Source organism: Cucumis melo, chromosome 1 (assembly GCF_025177605.1).
Source record: "Cucumis melo cultivar AY chromosome 1, USDA_Cmelo_AY_1.0, whole genome shotgun sequence".
In the NCBI taxonomy this organism is placed as follows: Eukaryota; Viridiplantae; Streptophyta; class Magnoliopsida; order Cucurbitales; family Cucurbitaceae; genus Cucumis; species Cucumis melo.
In genome coordinates this window covers 21,034,904-21,052,929 of record NC_066857.1, presented here as the reverse complement: position 1 = coordinate 21,052,929, position 18,026 = coordinate 21,034,904, and the positions used below count along the sequence as shown (strand labels likewise).

Sequence of the window (18,026 nt, the reverse complement as noted above, 5' to 3'; positions counted from 1 at the left end):
GATTTGGTGCATTTAAATATACTTATGTAAAAGACCCTTTTTCTCTCCAAAATTTTGGAGGGTTTTTCCTTGTTCATTTTTGGGGAATATTATCTCTAGGTGCCGATCAATTTGCATGCCTTATGAACAAAAAGCTCTACTTAATTTGTAGTATATATAAAATAAATCATGACATCATGATTAGGTTAAGCCATGCATGCAAGATTTTGGGTTTATATACATGAACTAGATATATGAAGATGAAAAATATTTAGGTGTTGGTTGGGTTATATGTATCTTTGTGTGACTCACCCCAGCTATCCAATAAAATTTTGTCATGTGACAAATATTCCTTTTGAGACATAGTAGTCATCAAACCTAAGCTGCACAATTAACGAAATACACAAATAGCAGAGTGCACTGAGGATATATCAACTATGTTTTGGTACATCCCTAGCATCATCATCATAATCTATTCATAAGTGGCATTAATCAAAAGAAATATACAAGGAAGAACAAGGGAAGGGCTCAATGTTTCTATCATACGTACCCAACCTAGTCATACCCATTATCATTGTCCTATGAAACTTCTATGAATCAAAGACCTAGAATTTGACGAAGGAAGGAGATCACGTGTAGTAATTTTTTTGTTTTTTTGAAACACACAACATGCTATTGGAATCAAAGGAGTTAAAAATATCATGATTTTTAGAAAGTTTTTCCATAATAATTTTGGCCTCTGGGAGAATAATGTTTTCTCTTTCCGATGGTTCTTTGGGGTCTACCAAGATATTGCTCTAAATTAGTCTGCCCTTCTTGTAATCTCTTTGCTCTTTCCAAAGTATGTTTATGATAATATATATCATTTTCAATCAAATAAAAAATAATTGCCCATGCATCTTTGATAAGATAACTAGCTACTTTATTTTCTAAAATTAAATTTCATAGTTTTTTGGTTTGGGAATGACCGTCAACAACGAAAAAATTGACAAAATATAGCAAAATTTTAAATTATATCAATAATATATATTGATAGGCTTATATTAGTTTCTATCGCTCTGTCTATCAGCGTCTATTTACGAATAGAGGTTTATTAATATATATCAATGACTATCAATATCTATCGTCAGAATCTAAAATTTTTATATATTTTATAAATATTTTAATTTAGTTTACTTTGCTATATTTGAAAATGATCCTTTTTAGTTTCATTACTTACTTTGTTTTACCGGTGTATTCAAGAATCAAAACTCAAGTAAAAATTTGAAAAGTAATATATATGTATATAAACTTGATTTTGTTCTAATATGTTTTAAGGAGGGAAAAAGCTTTGCTAAAAATAGAGACGAAAGAAACACATGTCCATTTTTTTAGTAAGAACTAAACATAAGTTTTAAAAACAGACCTTAGCTTTCAATGTTTTATTTAAAAATGTTAACCTTCGTGTTCCTGACAGTACAATTTCTTGGTATATGCCCTTTCTTTTTTAGAAAAGAAATCAATGAGGATTAAAAATATTGAAAAATACGAATTTAAAAGTAGGTAAAAGATCAAGGAAGAAAACAACATAATTATATTATATTATGATCAGAAACGCTCTGGATTTTATAATTATATAATAGTAGAAATTAAGGTACATGCATGGTTTGGTTTGAAGAAGAAGAACCATGTTTTTTTCTAATTATGTTCTAAAGCCTGGAGCAACTCAAGAACTAGATAATAATTTAAAAGACAAAGCAGAATGAGAGAACAGAGAAAATTATAGGAAAACGCAAAGACAATAATGATAATAGCAATATCAGGAGTTAATGAATGAGGTAGCAGTCAACTTGGGGGATAGTTTTTTGTCCATTTTTATGATTTTCAAATCAAGACTACATGTCGTTTCCCAATAATATACCTTGATTGACACAGACTGATATGTCGTTTTTGATTGATTCATATCAAAGTAATTGTCTTTGTGAAGCCATCGTTGTTTTTATTTGTGGACAAGCTTAGCTTAATTATATGTTCAACCAAAATTGTTGCCCTTTTGAGGATAAGAGACAGTCAACTAAACTTATATTTCATAAAGCAACCAAATATTGAAATCATTTTGCAACCAAATAAAAAACTTCAACGCCCGTATTTGAACAATAGCTACGATGGTAAGTTTTGACAACTAAATTTTTTAATATAGTAAATCGATGTTTTATCCACTAAATTATACTCTATTTGAATTTAACGACCGAAAAGTGGATAGAAAGTGATTTACATTGATGAAATCCTTTCATCAGTTGTTTTTAAATCGGATTTAAAAAGAAATTTTACAAAATAATTAATAAAGTTGTCAAATCCCATTAATTAGCAACCAATATGCTCTTGAATTTGTTCAAAGTTTTCAGTTAATCTTGCTTGCAGCTAACCATATAGAGATATGGATCACATCACACATAAGTCTATTCGAATTAGACCTAGAGATGAGCATTATGATCAAGTGGGTTGGTTAGTGGTCAAAGTCACAAGCTCCAACTTGGATTAGACAAATTTGTTTAATTTAAGTTATATAAATCTAGTCAACATTCTTCCACAATAAGGGATGAGATTTCTACAACATTATATTCTCAACTACAATAATCAACAACGAAAATTAATTGGTTCATTATTGTTATAACATAAGCATAGATATGCATGCATCAATGACATGCATTTTTCATATTGTATTATTATACATATAACCGTTTCTTTTATATAGAAAAAAAGTTAAAACAATTATAGGTAGGTGATTTGGAGTCTTTCCAAGCTTTCTATCAATCAATCCTCCTTGGAACGCTTTTCTCTATATCTTTTTTAGATCTTTTTTTTTTTTTTTTTTTTTTATTGTATTGTGTTAACTCTGAACTATCTCTAACTTTCTTTTATGCCTATATTTTCTGTGAGGTACTACAATTACTTTATGGTATTATTAGTCTTTTTTATAATTAAGTATCAAGAGATAATGTTGGTACCAATGATTTGTCAACCTAGTCGAGATATTCTAATCTATGTATTGATTCCTCATGAAACCATTAATAATTCAATGAATTTTAAGTGCTTATTTTTAAAGTTGTCTTTTACTTGAATCCTCTTTTCTCTTTCCAAGATCTTCAAAAAAACATGTATTTTTTTTTGTTCTTTAAAAAATATAACAAACTGACAAAATATTTACAATGTATAGAACAATTTTGAAGATGAAAAAAACTCACATACCCACAATGTAAAATATCAAAATTACCTCAATCAACACGCAATAAATCGGTCACACGTACGCGATACACGATCGTATAGATTTCGATACACGATCTCGAACGTACCATGCCCGATGTGCCTCGAGAAGAAATAATTATTCATTTAGTTATTGGATCTCGGACTCTAGTGGCACCATTATGGCTGGGATGAAAAAATTATGTCTTATTTTATTCGATTTTGGGCATACATTGCTCAAAAATGTCCTGGAATGAAAGACTTCTACCTTTATTTATTTGATTTCGGGCCTTAATTACACCGAGATGGCCCGAGATTCATAAATCGCAAAAAAGATATAAACCACAAAAAATATATGAAATTTATAAAAAAAAAAATGATCGGACGTCATAAATTTTTCTTATTATGTTATACGGACCATAAATATCTTTAGATTTTATTATATTTATGTAAATTAACCTCTCTTTTTTCTTCTTAAGACTTCAAAATAGGTTGGAAACTAAATATCTCCTAAAAGATTTAAATATCTCCGAAAAAATGGACAATTTTTTATTTTATATATATACATGTATGGAATGATGAAATATATATGTTAGGGATTGGGATTATAAAATAAAATAGAGATTGGAAACATGGGTGAGATGAGGTAGACTTAAGAAGGAGGGTTTATGAAAAAGTAGTAGAATAATGAATGGAGAGTTGACTTTAAGAAACCAGCTGATTAATGACAATTTTCAAGGTCAATCTCTAACATTAATTATTGGAAGTTGTGCTCTCTTCCATGGAACGTTACAAAGACACATCAATTTCCAAGTTTCTCAAACCTGTATATGTGACTTTCCTCAAATTAAATAAGTAATGAGGAATAATAATGGGGTTGGCTCAGATTAATGTCCAATTATATATATACCATAAATATTACTGCTCACCCATATTCACCTTCCAATATTGCCGTTCACACTATTCACAATTGAATCACATTATTGGATACTAATAGAATGTTTTAATCTACCATTTGACACAAACGGTATATACAAGTCTTATCGTTTAGTTAATGAGTCAGGATCTAAAGACAAAGTGCCTAATGGACTACTTTGGCAGGACATTGCCCCAAACCTAAGTGTTGTATTAATTTTTTTTTTTTTTGGTTATTTACGATTTTGGCATTCGAAATTAAAAAAGTGTATTATATGAACATTTTAATTGAAATTTCTTTTAATTAATCCTTTTTACCTATAACATAGCTAACACACATGTAATATATATATTACATGGAATGTAACCTAGAATTGTTACAACATTGATGGAAACGTTTGATTTAGTTATTAGTAAGTCATGATAAAAAAGAAAGAAAAAAAATCAAATCAAACTTTTGGTTAACTCTATAAGAAACGTTGTGTTTGAAGTTGAGGAAAAAAAAGAAAGACGACCAAATGAAAAGATGACACGTGGAGGGTCTGAAGATAGGGGTACAGACCTGCAGGTAAGAAATCTCTATTTAACCAATTTAGGCAGTTTCCTTTCTCTCTTTTTTCTTTTTCAATTGTCAACTATTAGGTAGCTTTTTATTTTTATTTTCTTTTTGTTTTTTATTTGCTTTTTGAAATTTCAAATTATGAATCCATATATTCTGTTTTGGTAGAACGAGGCATGCTTAAGAGTTAGGTTAACAAACCATGGAAGCATTTATTGAATTAAAAGTAATTACACTGTCCGACCATAGATTTAGAAGCAATTTAATAGTTAGTTTGGAACTAAATAGTAATTAACCTGAAACTACACAGAACTAGAAACCCTCCCTTTTCTTTTCTTTTCTTTTCTTTTCTTTTCTTTTCTTTTCTTTTGGTTAAGAAAGCTGAATAACACAAATGACATTGTCAGTTTAAAAAGACAAAAAAATCATTGATTAATTTAGAATTCATCAATGTGAGTGTTGAATAAAAATGTTTGATCCTACTTAATGTCCATTTACCTAATCCCAATTCCCCTAATAGAAAATATACACAAGTAACTTAAACAACCACGTAATGGCATTATAATTGGAAGAGAATGTTATTTTTGGGATGTGAACACTTCAAAATTAAAAACAAAGTGAGACTTTTTATATAGCTAAAATGTATATATTCTTAAATTTGTGAAGGTTAAAAGAGTGAGTGCAGAAGAAAACAATGAAAAAGGGAAAGAGAAAGGTGAGAAGTTGAAAAGGCCCGACAAATTAAAACAAAAGTGGCCCACACCCACATCACCACAATTATTAAAGCTTCTCTAACAAGTTTATTCATTTAAGCTGTTTTGTTCCTAATTCGAATAGAAACACACTGTTCATTTTATTACAATGTTTAGATTGTAGGTTCTAACTATAGTACAACCTTACATATGAAATTTTAAATGAATAGTGAATCTAAGAAGCATGCATACTTTAGTTTAATTGGTTTTTGTTTGTATTTAACATGTGTGTTATTCATTTAGACACTTCAATACTATGTATAAGATTATTGTTGGTTTCTTAGATGTGTTACACACTTTATATAAAATTAAATTAAAATAGGATCAATGTGTCATTAAACATGTATCAAACACTTGTTACATCTATTAAATAGATTTATATATGAAAAAAATACTAAAGTTTATACGACATACATCAAACTGATTTTTGTTTCTTAATTTCATCCAATTTTAAAAGTGGTATATACGGTTAAAATGTATGTTTTGATAATGATGTCCTTTTAACATGTCTACTCTTCATGTACGATAGTATACATGTCGTGTTGCATCTATACTATATATCTGATATTTGCATTCATGCTTCTTTGAGTAGATAGGTATAGCATCAATTAGTACCTTGAAAGTTGTATAATTAGATAATTGAAGTGCTAATTGTTGGACTAGAAAACGGAACAACACCCAATATGGACATAAGGGAAGTCCCCAGAGACATCCAAGAGGAAAATGAACATTATCAAATAATGAAAAATGTAACTAATAATGAGGTACCGTTTGGAGACAAGACATCATCATTGTATCTCACGGAAATTAAGGAGGGGGAAATTATATTATAAATTTATAAGATGAGAAAATCCAATCGAAGGGGAAGAAGTGCCAGGAAAAAGCTAATAAGAAGATTAAAATAAATAAATAAAAAGGAGCCCAAAGAAGAAAGCTTTATTCTACTGCAAGTATGCCAACAAAAAGCAATGCCCCCACCCATCAAAAAAAAAAAAAAAAAAAGCCACCCAAAAAGGTACTGGTTGTTGCTTAAACATTCTGATGCCTTCATTTAACATAGAGAATTCAAAATAATTTTTTTTTCCACAAAAAAAAAAAAAGAATAATAATTATAATAACAAATGGTAAGTGAACCAACAATTTAAGAGAGAGAGAGAGAGAGAGAGTTATGTTCTCTCAAAAAAGAGGGGAGGGGGAAGAAATTACAATCAAGTGAAAGAGGAGATGATAGAGCAAGTGGCCTTAACCATTGTCTGCCAAAGCATTTCTCTCTCTGTATTAATTTTTATCTTATATCTAAAAGGGCACTCACCTTTTTCACTCCCCAGTTCAGTGATATGTACTATGAAACAAATGAACAATCAACCATCCAACTGCTCATTCTTCACATTGGAAAAATTCTCCAACCCAATTTCAATCCTTTTTTAAAGCTTTTTACTCCATGCTGGCCATGACAAGAGGAAGAGATTGTATTTCAAACCACTCATGCGTTTACTGGTCTGCTTTGTGATTCCCCTGGTTTACTTCCGATCTCTCCTTGACTGGATTCGATCTCTGAGTTTGCTGTGCTGCTCTTTTGGCTCCGCCGATCCTGCAAAAGAATTGTGCATTAACTTCTCAACTAGAATAACGCATGGGAATGGGCAAAACAAAATGGCAACATAAAACAGAGCATCCACCCCCTCCCCTCCCCCTCCAAGAATTCAACTCATCACATTGTTCTAGAACAAGATATACCAGTGCTGGCACACGCTAAGAAGGGTATGTTTATGCAATAAGAAATTTAAGTTGATGATTTGGCACCCAGCAAAGACATCAATAATTGCTTCAGTATGAACTATTGTTGGCCCAAAATTATTCTCAATAAAAAGAAAACTCGACACTGTTGGAGTATCTACATGACCATAAACCAGATGGAAATAAGTTCCTTGACTATTGTAGAGTAATGCTCATTAGCCCTTAACTACAAAAGTTTGTGAAATAATATAAACAAGAAATTGCTTGACCAGAGATATGCACGTACCACAAAAATGATTGTAGTAGTACTAGCAATTTTTAACTGAGCAGTAGAATTGCAAGAAACGTCATCTAGGAGTTGGAGAAAACAGTATGATTTATTATTTGGGTTCACATATTTCAATACCAACCTCACGGGATGGGTAGTCATCAGCTTCAAGCATCCTAACAACTTGGGTCATTTTTGGTCTCTTATCTGCCTCAGGATCCACACACCTAAGTGCAATCAGAAGGGCACGTTTCAAAGCTCGAGTACTGGGTTTAGTTTCAAGACTTGGGTCAATAACTTCCTCAGCTCTCCTTGTGCCAACCATCACTTTTAACCACTCAACAAGATTAACCTGAAGAATAAAGTACACCATTAGTAGCAGGGAAGTGCATAAATAAATGTCAACCAAGATGTGGAAACTATACGTGGCACGTGCAGCATACATGGAATAGTGCATCCTGGAAGATGCCTGAAAGGAAATTAACCACCACTATCTTTAAGATTCAGAAGTACCTCATTAGCAGGACGGCCATAGTCCACCGGGTCCCTTCCTGTGATTGCTTCTAGAAGGAGAACACCAAAGCTATAAATGTCGCTCTTCTCATTTAACAAGCCGGTGTTAGCATATTCTGGCGCCACATACCTGGGATAAATGAAAATGCCATTAGCTCCTACCTTCAAATCCGTTATCACAACAGTTATAGAATAGAATGAAAATTGAGCATATACCCAAATGTTCCCATCACTCTAGTCGTGATGTGACTCTCTCCTGCATCCAAAAGTTTGGCCAATCCAAAATCTGAAACCTTTGCATTAAATTCATCATCGATTAAGATATTGCTCGATTTTATGTCTCTGTGAACAACCTTTGGTTCAATTGCTTCATGCAAATATGCTAGCCTGTATTCATTATGTGAAATTAGTTCCTCAAACCAGTAAAAAATACATGCCTTCACTTAGGGTAAAGAAGTTGGGTAACATTCACAAGTTTGGAAGTTTACTACAGGTAACAGTGGGCACCATCTAAGAAATTCCCCAGAGTGGCAGTCATTTAGAATGATGAATTTTCCATACGATGAAACATGCGGAAAAGTGTAGGGAAAGAGGGGAAGTGACTTTCTAACCAAAACTATAATGGAATGGAGCAAAGTTTGCCCTTTGTTACGAACAAAAAATCACTGGAAGAATGAACGGGAATTAAGAGAACTGAAGCATAACATGATAATACAATCGGGTGACGCGAGGTCATCAGAAACCGTAGGCATATACAATAAGAGAGCTAAGTGCATAAAAACGTCTAAACTATCGATACTTACGCCTTGGCAGTGCCAAGAAGCACCTTCATTCGGGCCTCCCAAGTCAGGGTGCCATGTTGCCGCATAGCCCCATGTAACCATTGCTCCAAGTTCCCATTGTTCACATATTCATAGACCAGCATCCTGCTCAAGTAAAAAGAGAAAAGCCACATTCTCTAAGAAGAGACACTCAAAATGGTCACTGAAGACATACTGAAAGTGGTTGTGATATGCAAATACTACAATGGCAGTTCACCAATAGGGTTAGAATAACAGGAAAGAGCGAAATTGGGAAACAATAAGAAAAGAATAGTACCTATGAACTCCTTCTATGCAATAGCCAAGGAGCCGTACGAGATTCTTGTGTCTTACATGACCAATGGCCTCCACTTCAACTCTAAATTCTTTCTCTGCTTGTCCCCTATATAGAAGCAACTTCAACATGAAAAGAACAATCTATACCATAGTTTAATTAATGTTCCAAACTCCTAAATTCCTTACAGATTATTGAGAAGTTTCTTCACAGCAACCTCAGTTCCATTTATCAGTCTGCCTTTATAAACAACCCCATAACCCCCTTCACCAAGCACATTGTCTGCAGCGAAACGATTTGTGGCAAATTCTAGATCCCTGAGTGTAAACCAGTGACCCCAACCAAGATGTGAAATTTCAGGCAAGCCAACGAGAGGAGAGGCAGTCACAACACCTCCATACCCTCCATATGACATTGAAGACTGTTTTCTAACAGTACCAGAGCTTCCTTCTTCTCCTGAATGTGAGCTGAAAACCCTTTCATGATGATAATTGGAGCTGCATTGACTTATGTTATCAGGATCACTAGACTTGCTCATACCCAAATGACCAATCATCTTCTCTGAATTCTTCTCACTTGATTTATCATTAATAGAAATATAAAGGCTCTCGAGATGATTGTGGTGGGCGGATTGAGTAGCAATTCTGTCCACCTTAATATCCTTTGAGACATTTGGTATTTGAGAAATAGAGAAGTTTTCTGGGGATCTCCTTGTTTTTCTTCGAAACATCACCCATACAGATAAGATACCAAGAATCAAAACAATAAATGCACCAACACATAAGCAGATCAAAACCCATAGGGACAAACCAAGGAAGGGTGTTTTCTTTGACAATTCTGTATTCAAAGTACTACTACTTCCAGATGACATGGTTGACGGCTGATCCTCAAGATGCCAAAACTATGAATTGACTCGGCCCCTAAGTTCCAGCCGCAGATAAATCAAGACATTTTAACCTGATAATTAGATAAAAAGCATCATGCAGTTTCAAATTGTAGGTAAGAGATTCCTGAGAGAAGTTAGTATCAGTAACACAGATTACTCAAATTTCTTCACGGTTAGACAGTCATTGAAAACAAAAATTACAAAACAAGAAAAATACATGAAAGATTACAATTTCCTTCACAAGTCCTTAAAATATGTAGCAAAAATCCAGTTAATAGAGCAAAGAAAAAGGGAAAATAAGACGGTTAAGGAAGATACTTTACATCTTCATTGGGCATTCAACTGGATTCTGTTCTTTCCAAACAAACCCCATCTGATACTCTTATGTACAAGTCATGATGACTAAGAAAGCAAAATAAATCCAATGCCCCATTATAGAAGAAAACCCATAGTAATGAACCACCAATAGTGAAATCAAAAGGTGTGTAAATCTATTGAACAAAAAGGCACAAAATTTGTAGAAGGCATCACTTATGATTCAAGTAAAAGACATAAAAGAGAAATGTGAATAAATTAAAGAAAATAGAGAAAAGTGGTTCAAAGTAGAAAGCATTCGTCCACCTTTCAACAGATCTAGCCTAACCCCCTTGATCTTCCTCTTTAAGATCCCACAGAAGCAGAGAAAGGGCTTCTATTTTAACCAACAGAAACGCAATAAGCATAGATAGCCCGATATCGACCTGAAACAAACAAGAGCCTCCAATACCAGATTCTGTCGAGGTAGAAAGAAGATTATAACAAAAGGGGTAGCAGGCATAGAAGGTCAGTAACAATTTAAGGAATGGGAGACGAAAATGCAAGATAAAGAGCAGACAAAAAGCCAATTCAAGAGGGAGAGAGAATCTACACAGAAAATGCAATGGGGGAATGAGGAGGTGGGGAAAAGGGTAGGTGAAAAATGGTGGGGTTTTGTATGTAGAAGCGAGAAAGAACTCAGGGAAAATGGGATTGAAATGGAGGTGAACGGAGATGGGAAAACGGCAAGAAGAAAGTGAACAGGATTATGGCGATGGAGATATAGCTGGGTAAGAAAAAAAAGAAGACATTGAATAAGAAGGAAAGAGTAGAGTAATTAAGAGAGAGAAAGAGAGTCAACCCAAGTGGAAGAACTTGAAATCTAGATGGTAAAGCAGATCGGAGAAGGAAATGTAAAATGGTAAAATGGGAAATGAAGATTGAAGAAGAGAGGGAAATGAATTAATTAACGTGGCGACACAAAATGACGAATTAGGAGAAGGAATCGATGGAGAATAATGGTAGCAGCCTGTAGGATTAGCCGATTGCCTGATCGTAGCGGATACCAAAAAAGGGTGAGTTGTGGGGGAGACGGAATTATAAGAACATAACAAAATATCAAAAAAGAAGGAAAAAAAAAAAAAAAAAAAAAAAAAAAGAAGAAGAAAGAGTGAGATACGGAAATTACAGTATAAATGTAATAAAAACCCAAAAGATAAAAGAAAAAAACTATATCACACATTTTGAACATTTTAATTCATTTACTATATTTTCTTTAAAACAGTCCATAAATTTATTATTTTTGCTGAAATAATTCTTAATTTAATGTACCCCTTCATTTTCAAAGTAGGTAATTCAAATTCACTTTATTTATTCCAAAAATTAACTAAGGATCAACAGATTTAATTTATTTCAAATACCATGTCTATCCATTTAAGTATTGTAATTTAATGAGACATAAACTTTTTTGTTAACGAATTTTCACGATGTTTATTGAATGGACTTAATTGAAAATTTTCAATAAAATTGAGACATTTAATTCGAAAGGGCAATTGAGGATGGTAGTTTTTGGTTTTGGGGATATTGGAAATGTATTTAATTAGTTATAGAACAATAATGAATAGATTTAGAAGATAATAAAGATGTGAATAGATATAGAGTAAAATAGAATAGAATAGAATAGAGGTGATAGTGAGTAGTGGCCAAATTAGTTGAAAGTTATATAGTGGGGGGGTGGGGAAGCCCTAGAGTTAGAGGAGTAGAAGGGAAGAAAATGAGTATTGGAATTAAAGAAGGAAATTTTTGCTATAAGTGAGTACAAGAAAAGCGTGTGTTGTCTAAATATGATTTGGCCCTAATCATGGATACTATCGTTTTTCTAGTCAATTATTTTTATCATTATGCACACCACTTTTTTAATCATACTAAATAGTAATTTTATAATTAATAATTTTACATATAACTATATTTTTTAAATATTACAAATATATATTTATTGGTAACACACTTCTATCATTCATCATTTTGCTCATAACTATTTCTTTTGTAGAAAATTGTTGATATATATATGTTAACATTTTGAATCTAATTGTTATATTTCTAACTATTTCGATTTTTTTAATCTAAACTCAATATCTTGTATGTATACTAGATATACCATACATTAAGTAGTACACTATATATATATATATATATATAAAAGAAATAATTGCATTTTCTTAATGGAAAGGATAACTAAAAAGTACATTCCCTAACAAAGAGAAAAAAAAAAATGAAAACTACACCGTGTGATATTGCAAATGAATAATATTATTCCCTTTGTAAAAATGGTTATGAATTTTAAAATCATAACTTACGTATTACATTTCATATACATGAAATAAAGTTAAAAAATTAAAATGAACATAATTCAACAAACAAACATACTAAACAAGTATGAAATAAAGTTAAAAAATTAAAATGAACATAATTAAATATGTGTACAGTAAGTTTGAAATTGATGGTAAAGTGTGGTTACAAATACAAAAAATTTAGATTTTAAATATGTGCATATTCTGTAGTAGTTTTTGAAAAGACAAACAAATAACTTATAAGGTTTAATGGTAAAAGAGCATTAAATATTTTTCCAACATTAAAAATCCGATCTCCATCTCAACATTGGCCAAGTTATAATGCATGTATACGTGTGAGGGTGTTGGGGTAAATAGACCAAACCATAAATAATTAATTGTCATTATAAACATTTCTTCTAAAAAAGATTACACGTAATTATGATAATTAAAGACTTTAATTACAGCATTCTTTTTTAAGTGATGTGGAGTGGATCGGAGATTGGAACTCCAAAGTTATGAGCTCAAGTTGGTGAATCAAAGTTCAAAATATAGAAAGAAGAAATAGCGACAAACATGGTGATGGTAGATAAGGAAGGGGAACCAACTTTAGATTACACACCAAAACTGCTCCTCATAATAGATACTTTCACTATATTAAATCAAAAAACAAATAATAAAGCCTAATTTTATCAACTTAAAATAGTCAATCAATTCCACAACAAATTTCCCATTAATTATCCTTCGACCTTCAAAACAACCGCTCAATTGTTCTAACAGATAACAATTGCGAGCCTAATGAAAAAAGAATCACAAACGTAACTCAATTAACATCGGACATGATGCACATTAATATATTGTTTAGTATCGTTTAATAACTTGGTCAATTGCCAATTTGCAATTTAAGACCAATTTACTAAAATCAATAACTAAAATCAAATTTTTAATCAATACCTTTATCATATCATAGAGAATTCTAAACAACGGATTACGAAAATAGAGACCAAAGTTTGAAATAGAATTAGTGAATCAATAAATATTTGACCTATCAAATTTGGTTAAATGACCTACCAACTAATTGACTATAATCCATAAGCATCGTATCTTACTGTTACTAACATATAAAAATCGCATTTATGTAATTCACATTCTAACCGGGTGAACTCCCTATAAGATTATGTTACTACTTACTACTTACCATAGACTACTTTTATACTCTCTTGTAATGAATGTGATGAAATAAGCAACATATATAACATATTTCTTAAGAAAAACTTAGCTTACTTCTAATTATGAAAGACGAAAACAAAAGTAATGACAATCAATGGTAGAACTAAATACGTTATGAAGGGTGGAATACAAGGAGCAAAGCTATAATCCCTGAAGTTAGAAGTTATTTATCCATTCATTTGGAGCAAATGAGATTTGAATATGTTCATAAACAATGATTGTACTTTCTTGCTTAACTTGTTTAAACTTTAGCCATGAGAATTATTACCATGCTTGAGTATTTTTCGTCCCCACTCCACAATTTGTTTTCTCAAAGATGTCAGAAGGCACGTTCCCCGGAGATCCTCCTCTATACTTTCAAATGTCTCTTGCTCTATTAATGCATGACATGAAACCATCATCTACTACTTTGAAGTGATGTTTGTCATCTTCATTATTGGTTTCATCTGGACAACTACTTCCCCACCTATTTGATAGAGATTGTAATCTACTAAAGGAAAATCCGTACTTAAACTTGTCCACACTCATCGGTCCTTGTATCCAATTTGTACTAATTTGAACATTCTGAAAATGCCTTATCTGTGAGTTAATGGTTCCTTACCGCTGCTGCTACAAGCTTTGAGAAGCACCATTTAATTTGGACATTTTCTTTTGTTTCACATCTGGTTAATTACTGAGTAGTATGATAGAAGTGACAAAGATAAAGGGGGAATAGAAGTTGTTAGTTTAGTAGTATGCATGAAATCCAAAAGGTATTATTATGAAAAAAGTGCACCAAATGTATCATACAATTATCACTTAAATCAAATGCCAGCAAAATTATATTTCATAAAATATTGTCCAAGTAAAATTTCGATAACATTCGACACTAAAAAGTACTATGAACAACATGATTAGAGACGGAATTACAACAAAACACGTAGCTACACCTCTCAAGTCCAAATAAATTGTTGATTCAAGGAGAACCTCTTCGGTTTCAATAAATGCGAACTTCAATTGGAATATAAGGGTAGATGGATTGTGAACTAAACATCTCAAAAAGTATAGTGATGCGATGAACAAACAAAAATAAGCTAGAAAGGTTTTTTTTTAATTTCATATACAATGAATAACAACGATGTTAAAAGCATTAGTGACCACCAAATACCGAGTTGAATTTGGGAGGGTGATGCATCAGATCTGTTTTGAGTGATATCCCTGTTTATTACTTCTCACTCTTTTGTACTCCAATTTTGGTTTGTAAGAGTATGGAAAAGCTCATGAGGGATTTCCTTGGGTGGGGTGGGGTGAAATGAAGAGGATCTCATCTGGTTAACTGGGAGATTGTGGGAAAGCTTGTGAATCAAGGAGGTTAGAGATCGGGAAATTAAGGTCACACAACAAATTAAAGCTCTGGTGGCCCAATGGCTATGGTGTTTTTCCCATGAACCTGAAGCCTTGTGTCAGAGTATCATTGTAAATAAGTATGATCCTCATCCTTCTAAGTGGGATTAAAGGTACACACCCTAATCCTTCGAAAGATATATCTCTCCTTCTCCCCTCTTATTCCCACTTTGTGTTATTTTTTATGGGTAAAGGCAAGAAATCTTTCTTTTGGGGCTCATTGGTGGGGGATAAACCTCTCTCTTTTGCGTTTCCTAGACTATACCATTTGTCTTCTTCCAAAAACTGCATTGTTTCAGATGTTTTGGTTTGGTCTTGGAACTCTGCCTCTTTTTCCTTTGACTTTTGACGAGCTTTATCCAATAGAGAGTCAATGGAGGTGGCTTCTTCACTTTCTTTGATCAAGAGTTTTGACTTTAGATTAGGGAGAAGGGATGTTCATGTTTAGAATTCTAATTTGATGGAGAGGTTTTTCTTATGAGTCTTTCTTTAAGATTTTAGTTGACCATTCTACCGTCATCGAGTTTATCTTTAATGTTCTTTAGAGGTTAAGATTCCTAAGAATGTCATATTCTTTATCAGACTAGTGTTGTTTGCACTACAAGAAATCGGGATTCTCCCGACGCAAAGAAATGCGTCGACAGAAAATTTATCGAGAATGACACAATATCCCGAAGCACACTTTCACACATCAGGATAAACACCATTCTCGACGCTATGACATAAATGTCAGAAGCAACATTGGGAATAATATGTTATCCCGACGCGACATGTATGCGTCGAGAACGAACCATCAGAAATTAGATAACATTAATTTTGTCAGACATATACTCTCAACGCATATTGCATGGTGTCGAGGAATGCTTCAAGAGTAAGGTGCTCTACCGACGCTATTATGGTGCGTCAGGAATGGCGTCGAGAGTAATGCAAAATTCTTGACGCCATTAGTTATTTGTCGGGAATGGTATCGGGAGAAAGAGGATCTTCCGACATTTTCGTGCTGCGTCAGGAGTTCCCCTATAAATTTGATGTTTCAGTTCTATAAAACACAGAACCGAAACGAAAGAAAAAAAGAGCCGACGATCGAAGAAGAAGAGAAGTCTTTGCCATCAAATTCCTCCCGTTTCCTCGTCATCGTTGCCCTCGCCGTCGTCCCTCTCCCGTCGTTTGCCGCTGCCGCACATTGAGTTAAGTTTTAAAATCCTTAATTTTTAGGTTTATTTAGATAGTTTAGGGTTTTTTTTTAAAAAAATGTTTTAGGATTTTGTTTAGGAATAGATTTTTGTTTGTGAAATGTAAATTTTGAATGTGTGTTAAATTGAAATTTGAAGTGGGTAGTTGAATTGAAATTTTAAGGTGGGGTTGAATGGAAAGTTTGAAGTAGGGGTTGGTTGAATTTAAATTTTGAAGTGGGTGGAGAATGAATTGAAAATTTGAAGTGGGGGGAGGGGGTTGAATTTAAATTTTGAAAGGTTTATGGTTGAATTGAAAATTTGAAGTGGGGAGGGGGGTTGAATTTAAATTTTGAAAGGGGGGGGGGGGGGGGGTTTAAGGTTGAATTTAGAATTTGAAGTGGGGGTGGGGGGGTTGATTGAAATTTTGAATGGGGTGGAGGGATGAATTGAAAAATTGAAATGGGAGAGGGTTGAATTAAAATTTTCGAGGGGAGGTTGAATTGAAATTTTGAAGCGGAGGTTGAATTGAAATTTTGAAGGGGATTGGGGGTTTGAATTGAAAATTTGAGGGGGGCAATGAAATTTTTTTGTGTTAAAAATTGTGTAATATGTGTTAAGATTTGTTTTGGTTATTCTGCAGTTATGGTAGCCTGTTTGTGTTGAATAACTTTGCCTTGTTGATTGGGGATGACTATCCTGCAGTTATGATAGCCTTTCTTGTGTTGAATTATTTGTTTGTATTTGTGAGGGTTTGAAAGGGGTGGTAGTAGGATAGCTTGTAAGGTAGTGTTGTTGGAAGGGGTGGGTAGGATGTGAAGATTGAAGTATTTTGTTGTTAATAATTAGGTTGTGTTGGTTATCTTGTAGTTATGGTAGCCCCTATAGTTTGAAGTTAGTTTTAGTGAAAATTTTGAGAGATCGTATATTCAGGGGAGTAAGTTTAGGATGTGAGAGGAGAGAGATATGTTTCTAATCAAACATATTTATGTTTTAGGGACTTAAACGATGGACAAGGGTTGGATGAAACTTAAGAATAAGTTTTCACTTGAGTATAGAGAAGGAGTGACCCAATTTTTAGAATTTGCAAAGTTTCACATTGATGCCTATGGACAATTAAGGTGTCCATGCAAGAGATGTATGAATTTAAATTGGAACTCACTAGAGGGTGTGGAACGATATCTACTAACTATTGGAATATCTCCCTACTACACAGAATGAGTGTATCATGAAGAGTCATTGAGTTTTAGAGGTACAAAAAACTCTTAGGAAGGAACTAGTAGCAGGCAGTTTAATGAAGAAGATGATATGTTTAGTATGCTGAATGATTTACAAGCCCCGATTTAACAGGAAGAGGAAATAGAGGAACGTCGTTTGGAAGATGAAATGTCGAGAAATATTGGGGTAAATTTAAATGAAGGTAGAACAAACATATTTTAGGCTTATTGAATGAAGCACGTAATGAGTTGTACCTCAATTGTTCTGAATTTTCGTCGTTGAATTTTTTGGTTAAGTTGATGCATGCGAAGGTTCTAAATGGTTGGAGTAACAAGTCGTTCGACATGTTGTTAGAACTCTTAAGAACAACGTTTCCAATGTGTAGTAGTATTATCCCTAATTCATTTTATGAAGCAAAACAAAAACTTCGTGACTTGGGCTTGGGATACGAAACTATTCACGCGTGCAAGTAT

The 18,026-nt window shown here is 33.0% G+C and overlaps 1 protein-coding gene across 1 annotated transcript; it reads right to left on the bottom strand.

The window, feature by feature from the left end:
* Positions 1-6,452: 6,452 nt before the first annotated feature.
* LOC103489655 (probable receptor-like protein kinase At2g42960) lies at positions 6,453-11,359 on the bottom strand. The gene is made up of 8 exons (XM_008448908.3): positions 10,548-11,359; positions 9,229-9,997; positions 9,044-9,148; positions 8,749-8,871; positions 8,162-8,332; positions 7,946-8,075; positions 7,575-7,784; positions 6,453-7,018 (listed from the first exon to the last, which is right to left on the bottom strand). Exons 2-8 carry the CDS (start codon positions 9,909-9,911, stop codon positions 6,911-6,913), a joined length of 1,530 nt encoding a protein of 509 aa, XP_008447130.1. The 5' UTR covers positions 9,912-9,997; positions 10,548-11,359; the 3' UTR covers positions 6,453-6,910.
* Positions 11,360-18,026: the final 6,667 nt, after the last annotated feature.

Excerpts from the sequence above, each read along its gene's own strand:
- LOC103489655 (XM_008448908.3), bottom strand. The coding sequence starts at position 9,911 with ATGTCATCTGGAAGTAGTAGTACTTTGAATACAGAATTGTCAAAGAAA. Across the intron at positions 9,149-9,228 it reads AAGAAACTTCTCAATAATCT|GGGACAAGCAGAGAAAGAAT; the intron begins GTAAGGAATTTA and ends GCTTCTATATAG. Across the intron at positions 7,019-7,574 it reads ATGACTACCCATCCCGTGAG|GATCGGCGGAGCCAAAAGAG; the intron begins GTTGGTATTGAA and ends ATTCTTTTGCAG.